Raw genomic sequence first — 20779 nt, 5'->3', positions numbered from 1 at the left:
GAAGGCTTTTACAGTTGCACTTTTTTGTTCCCTACAGGATGGCAATGATTCAGATGAATTCATGTGAATGGAGGAAAGGACCTTTGAAAGATGTGAATTTCGGGACAGTTGCAGACGGTTTGATTTCATCTGTGTTTGGTGTTATAAAAAAAAAAAACACAACTAAAATTCTACCTTTATTCTACACAAATATTACCAACGTTGGCGTCTAAAAAAAAGTTTCCTTCTTTGCCGACGGAAAAGGATCAGATATTTATAATATATTTGGACTTGAAAAACGGCATATAACTTTAGGAAGGTGAAAATATTTTTGCTGAAACCTGTCTTGGTACCTCATGAAAGTTGGCTGCCCTCGTTCTTGGGATAGACTTTAGAACAAACCAGCCCTGAGAAGTATTTGTTACTCTGGTGTGTCCCTGAAAACAGATGTCTTGAAAAGCTTTTCCTATTCTTAAAATAGCTTCACTTCTGTTAAGAAGAATGTATCGGTGAGCAATATATGCGAGTGTTGCCCTTGGCCCTGATGTCCTGACTAGAACAAAAAAGCTTATGCATTTCGAAGGTGATAGTGACATTTTCAGAAGACTGGCGGCTTCAGTACTCCTGTCCCAATGTCGTGTGAGTGTGTTAGCAGCGTTGTCCTCAGCTCTCCCCTCATCCTGGCTTCTACCTTCCTCATACTTTCTCTGAGCGAGGGCCTCCCCCCAGTTACCATCATGCTTAGAGAGGCAGTCTGTGTTAGTCAAGGTCAGGCATGTGGCAGTGTTTACCTGAGCACCGAGTAACCCAGACCACATACGTGACAACTTCCAGGCTCTGGAGCCATTTCTCAGCACTGAGGGGAGAAATAGGACAGCATGATCTGAATCATTTTGAGGATGTCAGGTTACCTGATTTTTGTTTTGGGATACAGCAGAAGGCAAAAGTCCCGTGTTGGGGTTATGATTTTAGAGACAACGAAGCATTTCAGGGGCCAGCTAAGTAATTTGTTTATTTACCTTGAGATAATATTGACTTTGAGTTGTATCCTCAGAGTTCAGATTTCTCAGCTGTAGGCCCAGTAACTTAATATGTAACAGGACTGCTCATCTGAACCACCTACTCTCCAGTGGGATTCTGAATAGAAGGTGTATTTTTGTTGCCATCCTGGTAGGAAGAGACAAGACAAAACAGCGAGAGGGGAGGAGAACAAAGCCTGCGGGTCAGGAGGCATACAAATTCACATTTTAACCACACCCAGAAAGAACTCCACATGCAGCTTTTTTCTTGTTAATTGTATTCCAACCCAGCAAAAGTTATCCTGTCAGAGCACTTTGGAACTGTGGGTAATTCAGTGTTTCTATTTATCCCAAATCATTGTGTAGGGTTGAACTGGAAAATTACCCTGAGGCGTAACTCAGCCAGATTTTGAGAGAGGGTATGGGAGATGACTCCAGAAATCAGAGATTGTGTGTGTGTGTGTGTGTGTGTGTGTGTGTGCATGCATGTGTCTGATAACATTCAGCCTGGAGTTCTGTGATTTTAGAAATGTAAAAATAAAAAATCATTTTTTTAATTTGGAAGGACATTAATATATGAACTCTCAGAATTTGCTCATTATCCCCTTCCCCATGCTGGTTTTGGGTTGCTCTGACTGTAAGAGAACCTTGTCCATCTGAGGCTCAACATGGCAGCTTCTAGAAGGGTACCCTCTTCCTCCCTCGCTGCCCCTTGTGTCTCTCCCCCACATGCCCACCATGGGGCCAAGGTGGAAGCCCTTTCCCACCCTCTGTGGGAGCTAGTAGGGCTCCAGTTTAGCACCTCAGGCACTCGTTGCACGCTGTGGCCAACATCTGGAATGGGCCTCACTGTGTCACTCTAGCCTGCCAGTGCTTCTGAAGGACTCCTGTGTATGCCCCGTTACAGCAGGAGGAATTAGAGCTTTTGAAGCAGACATCTATATTTGGTGTAATGTGCGAGATCCTGGGGTCCAAATTTTAAACCTGTCCTCATTCTTACCTCACACTGGTTTAAAGTGTCAAAGCCTCTCCTCCGAATTGTCCCAGATCGATTTCCTAGCTCTCTCAACTTCCTGAGCTGCTCTGTGCTGATCTCCCCTGCCTCCGGGTAGGGGGCAGTCTTTTCCCCAGCGTCCATGAGCCCAGAAAGAACAAGGACCTCTTCTTTTGAGGATGTTGGCTCGGGACTGACATGTCACGCTGCTGGCACTGAAGCCCTCTCATTTCTTGCTAGTGGCGTGTTCGCTAAACTTCCTCTAGGAAAGTTCCAGGTCGTTATTTTTATGAGCTGTGCCCTTGATCAAATCCGTGCATCCTAAGGGCGTGTCTTTTTACCTGTGTCTCATTGCCCTGTGCTCCAAGCGGCATGCTGGTGAGGGTCACATTATTTAATTGGCTTCACAAGCTCGGCTCTTTTATTCTCACAGCTTTAGAATTCGTTTCTTTTTTTTTTTTTTTTTTTAAGATTTTATTTATTTATTTATTTGTCAGAGAGAGAGAGAGAGGGAGAGAGCGAGCACAGGCAGACAGAATGGCAGGCAGAGGCAGAGGGAGAAGAAGGCTCCCTGCCGAGCAAGGAGCCCGATGTGGGACTCGATCCCAGGACGCCGGGATCATGACCTGAGCCGAAGGCAGCTGCTTAACCAACTGAGCCACCCAGGCGTCCCTAGAATTCATTTCTTAATGGCCTTTGTGGATCTGGGGTCACAATCTTTGGGCAAGGCAGCTCCGTCACAGTGCCGGTGCTAAAACACATGTTGGGAAGCTTCCAGAAGTCTGGAAGGTGTGGTTATTAGCAGAATAGGCAATAAGCTTCGGTTGAACCCTGTCAGTAGCTCCTGTTCATTTTGTTGTTTTTTTGTTTTGTTTTGTTTTGTTTTAAAAATTTTATTTATTTACCTGACAGGCAGAGATCACAAGCAGGCAGAGAGGCAGGCAGAGAGAGAGAGGGAAGCAGGCCCCCCGCCGAGCAGAGAGCCCGACACGGGGCCCCATCCCAGGACCCCGGGACCACGACCCGAGCCGAAAGCAGAGGCCCCAACCCACTGAGCCACCCAGGCGCCCCTCTTGTTTTATTTTTAACACTTTCTCAAAACATGGCTGTTGGTGAGCCTGTTAACTGCTCAGTGCCAATAGTCTCCCCACTGAGGAAGGAAGGTGTCAGGCGTACACAGAGCAGGAGGAGAAAGAATGCAGCTGTAGCCTCCAGCTGGAGACCAGAGCTCTCCCTGCCGCCTCTGCATCTGAGAGGCGAAGCCCTTGTTCTCTGGGTGGGAACAGGTTCTGGGGAACAGTGTGCCCGACAGGGAAATAGAACCACCTTCCCAGTTTTTCCTGAGCTGTGATACTGAAGTGTGCTTTGTCTCTGTTTGATTTACAAATACAGCTTGGTGAATAACAAATCCCATACTCAAAGTGATGGCAAAGTGAGTGGGCAACCTTTTGATTTTAAAGTAGACTATAAAACAAACTGTCTTACAATCCAAAGTGTAAAATTAGAAACTGAAATTCCAAGCTCAATGTCAGTCTCAACCCATCTAACTCCATCCAGTAAGTGTGACAGTTCAGAAATGAGGCCGCTGCCAGCGCCCAGGCAGGGCCCCATTCCAGCTTCTGCCTGCCCAGGCCCAGCACACGGCAGGAGGCTTTATTCGCACTGTGTCATTTCACAAGCGAGAAGATGCCAACTGCATATTCATCGCGTCCTGGATGAATGATATGTAAAATATAATAAAAGCTTATAGTTTTGAGTAGAATCAAGTGTGTGGGGGGGATTTTACTTTTCACCTTGCTTCCCCAAGCCTCTGTCTCACTGATGGGATGTGCATACTTCTTTTAGGCAAGTAGGAAGAAGGAGGTTCTTGGATGCCTAAAATGATGCCCTTCAAACAGTCAGTTTTGTTCCTTAGCAGGAGGAAAAGAGCAAATTAGGGTGAAGGGAAGATTGCCCAAGAATTCCAGGAAGAGAAGCAAAAAGCCTGGAGCCCAAGGGCCATGATGTTTAAGTGCTAGTATTTGAAGTTTACAACTTGATACCCGACCTTCCAGAATTCCTAGGGGGTTCTGCTGAGATTTTGACCAGGATGAGGCTGTACTTCTGAAGACTTGCTGGAATGGTATTCCTCCTTTTTTTCTTTTTAAGATTTTATTTATTTATTTGAGAGAGAGAAAAAGAGCACAAGTGGGGGGAGGGGCAAGGGGAGAGGGAGAAGCAGACTCCCCACTGAGTAAGGAGCCCAACACGGGGCTCGAGCCCATGACCCTGAGATCATAACCTGAACACTGAACGGACTGAGTCACCCAGGTGCCTTGGAATAGTATCCTTGATGAATGTAGGGGCTTTGGACCAGTGTTATTTACAGATTCACCCCTTTTGTAGTGGTGCTTGTTCTGTAACTGAGTACCTTTGCAGGGGGAGGTCTTGGGGTTAGAGGGGAGCCACCGAAACCTTCAGATGTCTCCCAGCTGCAAAAGCATACTTGAATTCTTCAATGACTATTAGAAGACGTTTTTGAGTCCTATTTCTCACTAGTCAGGGAAACCTAGATCCTTTTGGTTTGAACTGCCTTAGCTATGAGAATTCTTGGATTTCAGTATTTGAGTAAATTAACTGATACAAGGAATATAGGTTGAAACCAGAATTTTCATACCAAAAATGTGGAGACCTGTGCATATATTTGGAATACACTACAAATACAAATAGCTAATCTCACAGCACATGCTCCCCATGGTTTACCGTTAGAATTGACTTAACCTCTCTTTCTGGCTCACGTTGATGGCTTCCTCTGCCTTTCCGATCTCACAGTATCACTTATGGCAGGAACTTCCCACCTTAGTGGTTGTGACTATAGTTCTGTCTCGGAGCCAGATGAAATAAGAAACTTCTCTGCTGCTGGCAGGCACCGGTCGCCACTGACCTGGCATTTTCTGCCTTTGCTGAGAGCCAAGGAATGAAGGCCAAGGGGAAACGAAGGCTCAGCCTCAGTATCTTCCGTAGCCATTACTCGTTCCCGAGCCTGGTGAGTGGGTGGCGATATTTAAGGCTCAAAGAAAAGAACTCTCTTAAGTCAGCATGCATTTTCATTCCCACCTCAACCCCATCCTGTAGCCACTGCAGTAAAAATACAAGACTAATGGTCTGACATTTCACATCCTGCCTGCCTGAGGCCGTAGGCGCCCGCGCGCCTGCTGGTATTTTGGGGTTTGCCTCGTAGAGAGCAGGCTAATGTGTGCTTCTCACTCCTGCATTCTGCTTCTGAGAATAGGATCTTTCAGCTGTCAAAGGCTGGTCGTTAGTCTTAAACCTTTTTAGCTCCTCGGCCAAATCCAGGGTCAACGGGTCAAAATTACAGACCGAAGAAGGTCAAGAGAAAAATACTGCTAGAGGCTGCCCTTTACACCAGCTCAGCCTTGCCAGAATTCTCTTCGGGTGTGAAGCCCTTAGCTCTGTTCTGTCACTTCAAGACTCCAACTTTTTCATTTTATCAAAAATGTCCTCTGTATCAGCGAGGCTTCCATAACTTATTTCAAAACTAGAATTGCTAGTCTTTGGAACTCTTCTAGTCCATTCTCCCTTCATTCCTAAAGCCAGTTCAAAACTCCCCTCCTCGGGGCAACTCCCTGCTTGGCCTCACTTGCCAGCCTTCACTCGGATATGGCTCTGGAGTGCTCAGCCTTACTCTGTTTGCTCTGGTAGCTCAGGTTACACTGGAGCGACAATTGGGGGATGCCCTGACCCTGTTTCCCTTGGCCTGGAAGGCAGCCCAGCCTGGGACCTGGGCCTGGACTTTTATCTTCATGGCCTCCAGTGTCCTGTGCGACCTTGGGTGCCTTAGTTAACCTCTCTGAATTCCTGTTTCCTCTGGAGGAGTTTCCAAGCTCCAGTGTTCCTTCATCCCTGCCCTATGGCCCATGGGAAGAGGATTGTGCAGAGTAATGGAACTTGGGCCTGAACAGGATGTTCAAGGTAGAGAGTGATTCCCAGCACTTCATTATCTCCCCTACTCCTACCTCTGTCCTTTTCTATGTGAACTAGCACAAGACAGTTTTCCCCTCTGGGCTTCCTTTTGCCCACCGAAAAATGACTAGGACAAGGGCGAGGTAAATTCCCGTGCTGTAGGGTTTAGACATTCATATCCAGGCGGCCATCCCCCTGGCCTCTGAGACCATGGACTGCTATGACTTCGACCTCTTTGCCAGTGAGAGTGTGTCTGACCACGTGGTTCTGCCAAGAATGAGAATGGTAACTTGCCATCTTCAGCCAGCCACTATACATTGGCTTGTATGAGAACGTCACCGTGGGGACCTCTGTGCTGACAGTCCTGCTCCAGACCTCACGTGAAACCTTGGGCCCTGCTCGCCTTGCCTTTGCTGTTTGCTGGTCTCCACCTCACGTCTGAGAGCCTTCATTTCTCATCTGCAAAATGGGCATGAGACCTCCCAAGGCTGCTGAATGTTGGATGTGAAAGCATCCCCTGGGCAGTCCCTATCCACCATCATGCCCCAGTCTCCCCCAGGTGCTTCCAGAGCTTCTAGTAGGAAGCAAGTTTTGTGGCCTCTCCGACCACCCTGCCAGGCCTGGTCTCCCCTGTTCCTGCCTTTGCCCAGGATCAGCCTGGTCTTCCCACCGCCTTTGCTGCATGAGAAGTTAAAGTTATAGCTGTCTGCTCAGGGACTGTGAAATTCCTTCTCCCTGGCCTTTTCCAGGATGTTATTAACATGCTTCATGGGGGGAAAAAAGTCTGGAAATGGGTGGAAGGTCTCAAATAGACAAAGCTTAAATTTCGTCCCAGAGAAAGCTTTATGGATGCCCATGGTTAGAAAATGTTTCCTTTTGCCACAAGAAGGGAGAAGGTGGTCCAGGTTCCTGTCCCTCACCCCCAAAGTGAGGCCCTGCCCGGTCTCTCTTCTGCCATGGTAAAAAGTGTTATCCGCCATGTTTAAAACCAGACAACGACTGAAGATTTGTAACATCGTAAAACCCTGGTGAACAACACAATACATTGATTAGCTGGACTTTTTCTTCCTTGCTCGTATTCAGACAACTCGAATAGCAGGGACTAAAGAGAGTACAGGGACACAAAACCTCCCTCACTTCATCTTGCCCACGGCTGCCTCCAGGTGCTGCAAACGAGCTCCCCTGGAGGACTAACCCCCACAACCCCAGGATCTCCTGTCATTCTGAGTTGGGAAGAATGTTCAAACTGTTTTCCCTTATATGAATTAGGGACACTTGGTTCAGAATTCCAAATGTATAAAAGGGCAGAGGGCACAGAGTTCTCTGTAGGATACTGTCCTGGTGGACACATGTGAGTAGACATTCGTCCAAACCCACATCATGGACTCCGAGAATTAGACCCTAAGGGAAACTGGGCTCCAGGGGATGGTGACGTGTCAGTGGCTAGGCATCAATGGTAACAAATGGACACCTCTGGTGGGAAGTTGATGTTGGGGGAGGCTGTGTGTAGGTAGGGGCGGGGGTAGATGGTAAATGGTCACACTCTGTAGCTCTGCTCAATTATGCAGCAAACAGAAAACAGCTCTAAAAAAATAAAGTCTACTTAAGGAAAGGGTACAGAGTGATATGTTCCCAGTTCCCCCTTTTTGGAGGCAACAAGTATTAACGGTTTTTTATCAAAGGTAGAATTTCTCTCTCTGGACTCAGCTGAGCTGGGCCTGGATGTAGCAGAGGCTCAGCTAAGGAGGGAGGGGCGAGGGGCTTCTCTCTGTGTTTGCCTCCTGGGACATCTAATCCCAAAGAAAAGGCCCAGCCACTTCCCAGACATCTCGCCGGGTTCCTGGGGCTTTGGGGTGGGTAATGAGGTCTGAAATAGAGAGGAACAAAAGAGTTAAGAGTGTCTCGGTGTCCCCACCCACAAAACAATGTCTGCTTGGACAGGCTGCCTCTCGAGGATCTCCTGTATACCAGTTCAGCCTGAGCTTAGTGGAGAAGGAACACGAGGAAGGAAGAGAGCTGCTTGCTTTGACCTAAGTTTGGTGCTTGGGGGTGGGAGAGGAGGGGCTGGGGACAGAACTGGCCTCAAATGACTCAGGAGGTCCGCGCCCCAAACCCCTGCAACTTGGCTACCCCATGCCCCAGCTCCCCTTCGCCCCTTCCAAGGGTTGGGAGAAAAGGTCTAGTGTGGTTGAGGATAGGCACAGGAACGTGAAGGAAAGGGAGCCATACACCAGACACCATTTCCATGGATTTTACCTTTAAGAGTTTGGATGTTAGGATGAAACTCAGCTCCTTTTCTATGTGAACTAGCACAAGACTGTCCCCTCTGGGCTTCCTTTTGCCCACTGGAAAATGGACTACAAGTGAGGTAAATTCCAGTGCTGTGGGGGTTAGGCAGGTAATGGGAAGGAGGGCCGGCGAGGCGGACCAAGCTTGAGCTTCTAAAGGCGACAGCTGCCTCTCAGCTCAGGACAATTGCCATGGGGAAACGAGGTTTTATTAACCGATTCATTAGAAGGGCTGAGCTTGATAGCACAGGAAGAAAGAAGTGGCTGTTTCCTTCTAGGTCTTTCTTTGGCAGAACTCTGGATTCCCCTGTCCACCTTTTGATGACGTCTTGGGCCAAGAGATCAGATTCTGGGACTTTCTGATCAAGTGTCCAAAATAGGAACAGATTCCCTTTAAAATTAGAGCGTCCTTTTAGGTATTAAAAAGTGTTGCCATTTAAATAAACATTTGAATCCCAAATATAATTCAAAACTTCAGCCCACCAGCTAGGTCACCGCTTCTTTCAGTTCTCCCCCCGACCACCACCCCCAATGCTTCCCTCTTCCCCAGTGGCCAGCTCTTCTAGAAGGAGGCGGGGCAGAGACTGGAAAAGTAGACAGGGCAGGTGCGGGACTTTTGTGATGGTGCTATTGTCCTCTTGTTATTGGCGTGGCTTGCAACTGAAATGTGGGCGTACTCACCTACATGCTGCTCTCAGCTTTGCGACTTCGTGACTATCCAATAGCAAATTACACCACAAATCTGATTTTTAAGTCGTTTGTGTATGTTAGCTCAAAATTACCCAACACTCCTGCGCCAAATCAGTCCTGTCCGTGGGATATCAATCGAGGGCTGACTTACAACAGGTTTGAAGGTCTCTTCCAGTCATTGTCATCTGCAAAGTTACAATTTTCTTAGAATGAGGAGGAACCACTGGAAGTCATCCAGGCTTTCCCCTTAGAGACAGGGAACACTCCTGTTCCCCTCTAGGCCTCCTGGAAATGAATTCTCCTGGACGGACACCACCAGAACGCTGCAGAATCAAGACCTGAAGGGAAGGGCCAGCAGGTGGCAGGAGAGAACAGCACGGGTCTCAGCTTCTGTCCAGTTGTGGTTCCAGCTGTCAACTCGTGAGTCTGTATCGATGTCTTGTATTTGGATTGGGGGAGGAAGATAGGACCTCAGGTATCCCTCCAGCACCAAGAATCTTGAAGCACATCTGGAAAAGCTTTGCTTTGGTGTCTGGGTGGGCGGGAGGGAGGGGTCTCAAAGCTCTTTGCCACTGAAATCTTAGAAATGTGGGGTAGAAGGTGCCTAAATCTTCTAAACCAATACCATGTACTGATTTAAAAAGAAAATGGCTGTCAAAACATAATGCTTATCTTTAAAAACAGACTTCTTTTGTTTCAGATTCAGCCTCTAGCTTTAAGGGAAAGCCCGTAAGGACGGGCATTCATGCACAGATTTCATAGAATAATGGATTTTCATAGAAACGTGCCATGGAGTTTGGAAGGGACCTTGAAGGTCACCAAAGGCGATGGATCTCTTTGTGCCCTTTACGACATCCTCTTACAGAACTCCTTCAGTGTCAGCATGAAAACATTCAGAGACAGGAAGCTCAGTACTTTCTAAAGCCGTTTGTCCAGGAGCACCTGGATGGCTCCGTCGGTTAAGTTCCTGACTTTTGGTTTCCGATCAGGTCATGATCTCAGGGGCATGAGATCAAGCCCCACGTTGAGTCCAATGTTGGGAGTCTGCTAGAGATTCTCTTTCTCCCTCCCTTCCTCTGTGCCTCCCACTGGTGCTCTCTCTCTCTCTCTCAAATAAATAAATAAATCTTCAAAAAAAATCTAAAGCCACGTGTCTGTTAGAAAGTTACTTATGGAGCCACACAGGTCTCAGTGACTTCTACCCATCATTTTGTCTTTTGCCCCCTGGGATTGCTCCTAAGTGTCCCCTTAGCAGAAAAACAGGTTTCTGAGGACAGAAGATGACCTCTCACATCACATGGGGTCAGCGCCCCTCACTCAGTCACTTGCCTAACACCCAGGGAAGGAGCAGCTCCCCAAAGATTCACAGTCCCTGGCCCCAACCCCAGCGGTTTGCGCAGAGCGGGGCTGAAACCTGTCTTCTCTGCATGTAGCCTTGATCAGCTGACTCTTTGACTAACACTGTCAACCCCAAAGTCTTTTCCACACCTCATGGTGATTAGATTGTTGGGGCTTGGGGGAGTTTTTTGGGATTCGAGGACTTTGGCCTGATGGATGGTTGGATTGATTTTTTTTTTTTCTGTAAAATGTAACAAATACACAAAGAAGTGTATAGAAAGATATGTTCACTTAGAATCTTCTTGAAATTTTTTTCAATGATTTGCTTTTTTCACTTAATATATTTTTAATGAATTTTTCCTATTAAAGTTGTCTTGTTTGAATTCATTAACTTAATCCTGGTTTTAATTATTTACTCCAAAATAATCCCTTCTACAAATATTACCTACCTATTTATAAATATTCCTTCTATACTATAATTTAAAAATTTGGGAAAACGTTGAATGCAGATGGTCTCAGGCTAGGACCTTCCCAGCAAACTTCTAGAACCATCCTTTCTGATAGATTAATCAATTATTCAGCACTCTTTGGGCACACTCTCCCAGTAACTAATCATCTTAATTTTACTTTAATACGGACCATATTTTTCTCCTTGCTTACTTGGGTATCAGAAAACACCTTGTTTGAAATCCAGATCAAATAGATTTATGGCATTTGATTTACCTGTTGAGCAACCTTGTCAAAATGAGACTTAAAGAACTTGTACTAGCTCCTAATAATTGCTGTGACATTTTCCAAATCACCTAAAGCAGCCCTTTTGTAATCCTCCCTGAGAATGATGGCAAGCTCACCAAGCCTGTAGTTGTAGGACATCACCACTGACCCTCAGAAAATCAGAACTCCACTTTCTAATCTATTGCCTTCCATGAGTTCTGCGTTCACAAATAACACTTGCATGACTTCCCTTGGCAAGGTTTCAGTACCTGGAATGTCCTTCGCCTGGGCCAGGCAGTTATGACTTGGAGGGAACAAAATTAATCTGCTGGGAAAAGGAGGGCATTTTTAGCACAAAGAGGACAAAACCCTTAATGATTGGCTTCCAGAAAGTGGCAGATGAAGACATTTTCAGAAATTGGCAAGAGGAGTGGGAATAAAATTTGAGGGTGAAGGAGCAGGATTGAGATAGTGACTGGAGTCATGAAAGTGTGCTTTTATGAGAAAGGCATCAGATTGCCAAAAGGAAAGAGTAGAGATAGGATGACTTTGCAGTTGGTCCGTTTAGCATGGAATGATAACCCTCTCCACCAGCCAACTCCCAGCCAAGGAGCAGGAAAGGAGAAGGAAGGCAGAATAGTCTCAGGCTGAGCGTGCACCAACTAAGGGGTAAATTTAGGGGAGTTTAGGCCATTTGTGGGGGCAACACCAAAGGGGCTGAGGGGCTCCAGGTCCCAGGGGAAGGAAATCAGGTAGAACAAAGGGAGTGGGGAAAATGGATAGGTTATGTGACTGAGGGTTTAATGAGAGGTGAGTTTGGTTATGGTAGGAAAGGAAGGCCCTGAGTAGGAGATGCATGGAGTAAGGTGATATGTGTCCTAGAAAATGGTGCTGCCTGTGGCTGAAGAGGTCGGGCATATGGGAACAAGCTCAGGTGGGGCACCCCTCTGAGGGTAAGCACTGCTGACTATCAGGGCACCAGGCCCACACCTTAGGATTGAAAGGGAACGTACTAGAGCCAGTCGGCATGATCTTCCAAGGAGGAGCAGGGGACAGCAAAGAGTTAATGGTCTGGATGTTGTAGCAGGGGACAAGCCAGTTTTCCGCATGGCCCTGGAATGCGATGGCAGTGGGTTTCCCAAATGTCCCCAAAGGACAGGGTGGAAACCACTTTATGAAGGAGAGGGGCCAAAGAGAGAAAGGCAGTGAGAAGGCATGGAAGTTGGCAATAATGAAGCTGGAATGGCAGGGCTCAGGGACAGCAGCTCTGGGAGTCAGACTTTCAGGAATGGGCTGAGGCCAAATGGAGAGTTGCAGGACCTAGCAGGGGAGCTGGTGGCCGTGGGCGGGGGGGGGGGGGGGGGCGTGTTTCAAGGAGAGATGCTGAGGATAATATAGAGGAAGGTACAAAGAGTTGGGGGGTCTGTGTGAGGACCAGGAGTGATCTTGTTGCAGCCTCAGATCCCCCTATGGGGTGGAGATCTCTTTGCAGATCTCTAAATGCAGAAGCCCAAAGTCGATAGGAAGGTAAATGATGAGTACCCTGGAGCAGGGCCTACCTGGGTCTTTACTCACCTCCATGCCCACAGGAGCCTCTGCCCAAAGTCAGAAGTTCATTAACAGGATAATTTACTTGGCACAATACCCGCGAGCTTTCCAGGGCATAGGAAATCGGCGACACCTTTAAAAGCACATCTGGGCTTCCAAATTGAAATAGGCACCAACACAATCTAATATACATATACTTAACTGGGTCTACAAATGTTATTCTAGGATGCCATCCTTATGCTGAAATTTAGCATTCATAAACATTCCATTCTAAGCTTGTAACTTAGCAATACACATCTCTAAAGGGATCGAGTTTATCTGAGCCAACCAACATCTGAATTATCTCTGAGTCAAGGCTCAGCTCCAGGATCCTGAGTTCCTGGCAAGAACTCCAGTCTTACCGATGTTATCTTCCTAGGGCTAACTTCAGGGATCCTTTATTAATACTGGCCTCGGGCCAAAACTAACCGCTGAAACCCAGGGAACTTCATGGGCAATAAACCAACCTCACCCCCATTCTGGCTTCATTTTTCAAATTTATTTTTTTGCTTTTTTCCCCCTTGCTTTATTTTTCTCCCTAGCATTTATCACAATCTGCTGTTTTATATATATATATATGTATATACATACATATATATACACATATATATACACATACATATATATGTTTTATATATATACATATATGTATATACATACATATATATACACATACATATATATATACATACATATATATACATATATATACACACACATATATATATAAGCAAAAAATATATATACATATATATGTGTGTGTATACATTTTATATATATATATGTATTTTTTTAATCTATTTGTGGAGCTTGACCCCATGTAGGCTCTGTAAGGGAAGGGATTTTAGTTAACTCTGTACCCCAACATCTAGAACAGTGCTTGGCTCATACTAGGTGCTCAATGAAATATTTGTCAAATGAATGAAATTTTCAAAAGTGAAGTTGAAGAAGTTCAACTTATAAGTTTATTTATTTTTTTTTAAGATTTTTATTTTATTTATTTGACAGACAGAGATCACAAGTAGGCAGAGAGGCAGGCAGAGAGAGGAAGGGAAGCAGGCTCCCTGCCGAGCAGAGAGCCCGATGCGGTGCTCGATCCCAGGACTCTGGGATCATGAACTGAGCTGAAGGCAGAGGCTTTAACCCACTGAGCCACCTAGGCACCCCTCAACTTATTATAAGTTTAAAAAAAGCTTAAGAACACAGCACATACGAGTATATATTTAATGGTTGATACGAATGCATTTTGTTGCATTTAATGTGAGGCAGGAAGAGGCTTCTTAAAAAAGTAATAGGGGCTTGGGTGACTTTTAAATAGCTTTGTTCATGAAACGACTGAATGAATGAAGGAGGAAAGGAAGGTGAAAAGGACCTTAGAGACGAGCTAGACAGAAATGTGCTCTAATTTCACCATCTAGGGAGTGGCAGAGGCAGGTTTGGAACAGGGTCCTGACTCCCTGGCCAGTACTATCTTTGTAACCTCCATCCTGTGTCCTTGCACAGACCTATACCCAAGGTCTATATTTTTGCATTTGTTATGTTCTGTTCCTCTTCTTAAAAACTGTCTCCTCCTCCTCATATCAGTTTCAGGCTCCCCAAAACTGGGAATCCATCCAGTCCTGGGCCCAGACTGAACGGCCTACCCTCACTCCCCACTCCCACCCCATATACATATCCCTAAACCACTAACCCACCCACCTCCCTGGCCCACCAGACCCCAAACTTGGTTGAGAGACAAGATTCACAAGAGGTTAGAAATGGAGCCGTTTGGGGGAGAAATCTCTCCTCTTCCTGGATGAGCTCTGGCATGGCTGGAAAGAAGGGAAAAGGCAGTCTGTGGCAAGCGAACCATCCTGTGGGCTGGGATGGTAGTCAGGGAGGGAATGGAGTCCTGCCCAGGGCACCTATTACCTCTGTTCCTTCCACGCTCAAATATGGTGCTGAGAAGACCAGACCTTCAAGCTCACATGAGGAACAAAGGAGGAAATCTGGGCCTGAGGATGTGATCTTGGCTCCATCCTGCTTCTGCTGCCTCTGAACCATCAGGCTCCCCTGGACTCTACTGAGCAAGGCTGGAGACCCAGCCTCCATTACTGGGGCTGCTCAGCACCTCTTGATTAGTGTTTGCTGGAATTAGGCGCACTTTCTCACCCAGATGATACCCAGCGGTGGGGCACGGCTCATCTCCTATAATCTCCATAACCCCAACCTGTAGGTCTCTCCTGGGGAGGATCCCTGGTCCTCTCTCTTACTTTGACCCTGCCTGACCTGTGAAGGCTTTACTCTCCCTGATCCCCTGCTCTTTCTCTGTGTTCCTTGGTTTTCTGGAATGATCTCTATTTAGCACTTCTCAAAGTAAATGGTAATCCATCATTTGTCCCCAGAGGGCAAGGACTGTGCCTTTTATCATTTAAACCCAAAGACATTTTGGTGGCAGAAGCTCAAACAAGTGAGGAGGGCTGGGTTTCAAAGGAATCTACCAGGGTATGGAAGAACATTCTCAGTAAAGGGTCTTCCGTGGAATCAAGGCCACAGCGGGGGAAGCACATGGATTAGATGAGGTATGTGCCAAGTGCTCGGCATAACCTGAGTGCCTTTGAGTGCCCATAAATGTTAACAGTAGTAATAGAACCTGAGGGAGGGTCAGGGCCGGGGGCAAGGTTGCAGGGGTGTGAACAGAGACGAGTACAGCAAGGAAGCTTGCTTGAGACAGAAGGACAGACAGAACTAAATGCCACGATAAGGTTTAGGTGGAACAGGGACATGGTCGGAGTTGCGTTTTGCACTTCTTAAAATTGGTTTATTTTTTGAGTAAAGCAATACTTGCATGGTTTGAAATAAAAATTATGTGAAAAGGTATGCATTGGAAGTCTTGTCCTCATGCCTGACTCCAACCATCCCTTCTCCCATATGCTGGTGTCCTAGCTTACTACTTTTTAATTAATTTTTTTGGTATCATTCTAATGTTTACATCTACACTTCCATCTCTACATCTATCTGTAGCTACATCTACACCTCTATTTTATTTTGGAGCCATTTCGATCTTATAGAAGGGTTGCGAAAATGCTACAAAGAACTTCACCAAGAGCCCCCACTTACATTACACCAAATGCCCTGGAGATATTCTAGCATGGGCCCCAGTGCAGTCCTGGGGTACACGTCACACCCAGCTGCCACACCTGTCTAATCTCCTTCAATCCAGAACAGGTCCTCTTTGAAATTCAGACCCTAGACATATATTTTTAGGATTACAAGGCCAGCCTTTGTAGGAGATCCTGCAACTTGGATTCATGTCATATTTCCTTGAAATTAGACCCAGATTATGCATTTTGGGGGGCAGGAATAGCACAGAAGCGATGCTGTGTTCTTGTTACACCCTATTAGATTTCACGTGATTTGACTTGTTCCATTCCTAGTGGTATTAGCTTTAATCACTTAATTAAGATGAGGTCTGCCAGGTTTTGCCACTGGAAATCTATGTTCTTCCTACTTTGTACCAAAAAGGTACTTGGTATGGCAATCCTTTGAGACTCTGTGATTATTCTATTTCTTATTCCGCTCTCACCTACTAGTTTTAACCTCTGTCGATTTTTGTTTTGGTCTGATTTAATTATTCCTCTGGTGGTTGTGAATTGGGTTTTTTTTTTTTAAACTTTATTGTTCTTTTGTATTTATTAGGTCTTTTTATTATATGAAAGAGCTTTCTCTTCTTCCCATCTATTTATTAGTTTGTGTACATATATCAGTGTGGATTTCCTATTTTAAGAAATGGATTAAAATCTATTAATGTCAGGGTGCCTGGGTGGCTCAGTGGGTTAAGCCTCTGCCTTCAGCTCAGGTCATGATCTCAGGGTCCTGGGATCGAGCCCCGCATCGGGCTCTCTGCTCAGCAGGGAGCCTGCTTCCCCATCTCTCTCTGCCTGCCTCTGGCTACTTGTGATATCTCTCTCTCTCTCTGTCAAATAAATAAATAAAATCTTAAAAAAAATCTATTAATGTCATGGTTTTGATGCTTGAAGTGTTCCAGATTTGACACACAGGAGCCCCTGCTAGCTAGTTTCCATGTCCTTTTACATACTACTATCATTCTTTGAGAATTTCCTTAATTTCTGGTACTACAAAAAGAAAAAGAAGAAGAAGGAGGAGGAGGAGAAGAAGAAGAACAAGAAGAAGAAGAAGAAGGAGGAGGCAGAGGAGGAGGAGGAGGAGGAGGGAGGAGAGGAAGGAGGAGAAGAAGAAGGGGAAGGGGAAGGGAAAGATGAAGAGGAAGAAGAAAAGAAAAAGAAAAAAGAAAAGTTCCAGGCTCATCTTGTACTTCCATTGCCCCAGCCCTGAAATCAGTCATTTTTTCATGAATTCCTGGTTCCTCTTAGTAGAGTGTGGTATTTAAAGGTCAGGGCCAGGGCGCCTGGGTGGCTCAGTGGGTTAAGCCGCTGCCTTCGGCTCAGGTCATGATCTCAGGGTCCTGGGATCGAGTCCCGCATCGGGCTCTCTGCTCAGCAGGGAGCCTGCTTCCCTCTCTCTCTCTCTCTGCCTGCCTCTCTGTCTACTTGTGATCTCTCTCTCTGTCAAATAAATAAATAAATAAAATTAAAAAAAAAAAATAAAGGTCAGGGCCATGGAGATGTCTGAGCCAGACATGCTCATTTCTGCTGGGGAATTCTGCTCTCAAGCCCTCTCAGCATATCCATTTATCGTCTTTCTTCCTATCTATCTATCTATCTATCTATCATCTATCTATCATCTATCTACCTATCTATTAAACCATGAATTCACACTGATACTTTTAATTTTAATCTATACTGCAGGGTTCATTCTTCCTTTCTTCGTTTTCATATGTACACCGATTGTCTCTGTCAATGAGAAACCTGATTCCCATTGTCCTCAATTTATTAAGTTATTTGTTCAATCTCATGCATGTAGCCAACCACTGGGCCTCCCACCTGCTCTAATGCGATGTTTGTGTGGCTCCCTATTACTGGCCATCTCAGCCAACACACACACACACACACACACCTTTTTTTTTTTTTTTTAAGGAATTGGCTCATGCAATTGTGGGGTGTGGCTGGCAAGTCTGAAATCTTGTGGAGCAGTCTGGCAAGCTAGAAATCCAGGCAAGAGCTGATGTTGCAATTATGAGTCAGTAGGCTGGAAACTCAGGCAAATGTCTGTGTTCGAGTTTAGTGGCAGAAGCCTTCCCTCTTTGGGGGACTTCAGTCTTTGCTTTTAAGGCCCATCAACTGATTGGATGAGGCCTACCTGAGCTATACAGGGTAAACTCCTATACTCAAAGTCTACCGATTTAAATGTTAATCAATCTAAAAAAATACCTGCACAGCAATATCTAGATGGCTATTTGATAAGCTAACCGAGGACCCCGGCCTACCCAAGTTGATGCATAAAATGAACTACTTAGGTAGCATAATTATAATCAGTGTGAGCTGTCTGGTATAACAAATAGTCCCTACATCTCAAAAAAGATTTAATTTTTGCTCACAACAGTCTGGTATTGGTTGGCCAATCATATAGGCCTTCAAGAACTTTGCTTCTAGTTAGTAGCTCTACCATCCACTAAAGCTTTGGAAAAATCTTCAAGATCCTATGGATCTAACCAGTCAAATAAGAAGAGAAACAAGGGCAAATGACCCCCTGGACAGTTTTATGGGCAAGGCTTGCAAGTGACATTAAATCACTTTTGCTTACATTCTACTGGCCACAATTTAATCAATATTGCAATGGAGGTTGAGAATTGCTGCTTAGCGGTGCCAGGAGAAAAGGGGAAACATTTTGGAAAGTAAGTAGCCAGTGTCTGCTGTGTGTATATGTATATGGGCCTGCATTTTGATTTTTCACTAAAATGTCTTGGAGATCTTTCTTATTAGTATATTTCTTTTAAAAAAGACTGCATAGTATTCTATTCTGTAGATGTACCATGGTTTATTTAATCAGTCCCATTTGGATAGGCACTTGGATTGATTCCAATCGGTCATAAAGTAATTAAGACAGGATTGTCGTGTTCCCAAAGACAATATAGAGCTCTCCCAAATCAGGAAGTCAAAAAGAAAAGTAAGGGGCCAAAAAAGAAAAGAACAAATGGACATTAAACATAGGAAAAGAGGGGTGTGTGACTGGCTCAGTCAGTAGAACATGCAACACTTAATCTCTGGGTTGTGAGTTCAAGCCCCACTTCAGGAGTGGAACCTACTTAAAAAACAATATAAAAAAATGATCAACTTTACTCATAATAAAAGAAATGCGAATTTAAACTACACAGAGGTGTCACTTCTTATCTCTTCAACAGGAAAAAGCTAAAAGTGTGATGACATATTTTGATTCTGATAATTGCAGAAGACAGGGGCTAGTATAAGAGGGCAGATAGTATCTTGACTCCTGAGTTAGATCTTTGGATCCCAGGATGTTTTGAATCAAGCACGCTAAGAACACGGTAGACTAGGGAAGAAAAGCTTGCTTTCTTTTTCTTGTTTTTGTGGCTTGCATAGTTGTTTGGTTTGGGTTTCTTTGTTTGTTTTGTTTTGTTCTTTGTTTTTGTTTGTTTGTTTTTGGTCACCACATCTCTCTGTTAGGTTCATTCTTTCTTCCTACCTTGCTAACTTATATATTTATCAGTAAATATTTATTGAGCACCGATTTTGTGCCAAGTGCCATTTTAGGTGTTTGAGATACTGTAATGACTTAAAACAGTTCCTGACTAGCTTCACAGAACTTCCAATTGAACCAATTCTTCTCTTCTTTCCCCGTATTTCTACCCCATCATTCTGTTTCCCCACAGTTTCTGCTTCTTCAAACTTTGGTTTATCATGACTCCTCATGGTTCCATGTTCTCATGACTGTATCAACATCTTTTTTTTAAAGTTTTTTTTTTTTTTTATTGATTCGAGAGAGAGAGCAGGGGGAAGCGCAGGGAGAGAGAGAATCCTTAAGCAGACTCCCCACAGATTGTGGGACCCAACATGAGGCTTGATCCCAAGACCCTGAAATCAGGACCTGAGCTGAAATCGAGAGCTGGGAGCTTAACCAACTGAGCCATCCAGGCTACCCTGTCTCAACATCTTGATGGACATTTATCTTATCCCTAATCTTTTACTGTTACAAACAGAGCTGCAACAAATAGTCTTGAATACATATCTTTTCATATTTATGCTGGTGTTGTGTCTTTGGGATAGATTCCTAGAGGTGGGGTTTGTGGGTCAAAGGGTAATTCTGTATGTAAATAGAGATTTATGTGGTAAGACTACTGAGTAGTAAAATATTACATGGTAGTAAGGTTTCAAGTATATGTTGGTAGATATTGCTAAGATCCTCTTAAAAGAGTTTATATGGGTTTTTGTGGCTCTTGAATCCTTTTTTCTGACCATCCAACTTTTTGAATGTCTCTGCTCTATCCTGCACCCATCCTGAAGTAGCCTCCTTCAGAGAGATGTTTCTGCCAAAATTTCTTACCACTCTCGGTTCTCTTTTCTCCCTCTAATTATTCTTAAAATACAAAGGCAAATGAAACATAACCACATTTTGAGTCAGAGGCTTAATCACACTGAGTATAATATTTTAATTGACCTAAAAAGCATAATAATTTGTCTGTACGCTCTTAGTCAGAAGTGCCCTAAGGATAAAAAGAACTCTGAAAGATCTTAAACTTGTTTCACCATATTATTTGTAATGGCATTGGTTTGATTATTCTGAAACTACTAACTATCTAGTAAGGTGGAATAAATAACTAATAATCTTGGGACGCCTGGGTGGCTCAGTTGGTTAAGCAGCTGCCTTCGGCTCAGGTCATGATCCCAGCATCCTGGGATCGAGTCCCGAATCGGGCTCCTTGCTCGGCAGGGAGCCTGCTTCTCCCTCTGCCTCTGCCTGACATTCTGTCTGCCTGTGCTCACTCTCTCTCCCTCTCTCTCTGACAAATAAATAAAATCTTAAAAAAAAACAAACTAATAATCTTGATGTCAGGAATCAAGATTTTTGGCTTAAGAGAAACAGATAAATATATAGAATCAAAGAAGTTAAGTAAAATTGTGTACTCTCCCTAAATCTGAATTGGAAATGTTATATATACTCAAGAAGTATTTTCTCTTTATTTAAAGAAAAAATATAGCGATCCCTCCTTTTCCTTGTCTTCTTCTGTTTTCCTTTCATCTTTCTTTCTTTCACAGAGAGAGTGAACAAGAGAGAGCACAAGCCAGGGT

General features: G+C 44.8%; 1 protein-coding gene across 2 annotated transcripts in view; it reads left to right on the top strand.

Moving 5' to 3' along the window:
* The window catches only part of LOC111154769 (coiled-coil domain containing 25), a 49444-nt gene extending 39543 nt beyond the window's left edge, over positions 1-9901 (top strand). The window contains exons 9-11 of one of the 2 annotated variants that reach the window (XR_002641106.1): positions 38-117; positions 9214-9353; positions 9634-9901. Coding sequence is in view for 1 of the 2 variants with exons in the window: in XM_022514671.1 (XP_022370379.1) it covers positions 38-67 (30 nt within the window). In the remaining variant the exon portion in view is untranslated. Of the gene's footprint in view, positions 1-37; positions 158-9213; positions 9354-9633 lie in introns of those variants that run through there. The other variant, XM_022514671.1, reaches the window with a different exon arrangement.
* The last annotated feature ends 10878 nt before the right edge of the window (positions 9902-20779 follow it).

The sequence above is a fragment of the Enhydra lutris genome, unplaced genomic scaffold (genome assembly GCF_002288905.1).
Source record: "Enhydra lutris kenyoni isolate GAN:26980312 unplaced genomic scaffold, ASM228890v2 scaffoldscaffold3, whole genome shotgun sequence".
In the NCBI taxonomy this organism is placed as follows: Eukaryota; Metazoa; Chordata; class Mammalia; order Carnivora; family Mustelidae; genus Enhydra; species Enhydra lutris.
The sequence above is the reverse complement of the archived record's forward strand: the minus strand, read 5'-3'. Positions and strand labels throughout refer to the sequence as shown.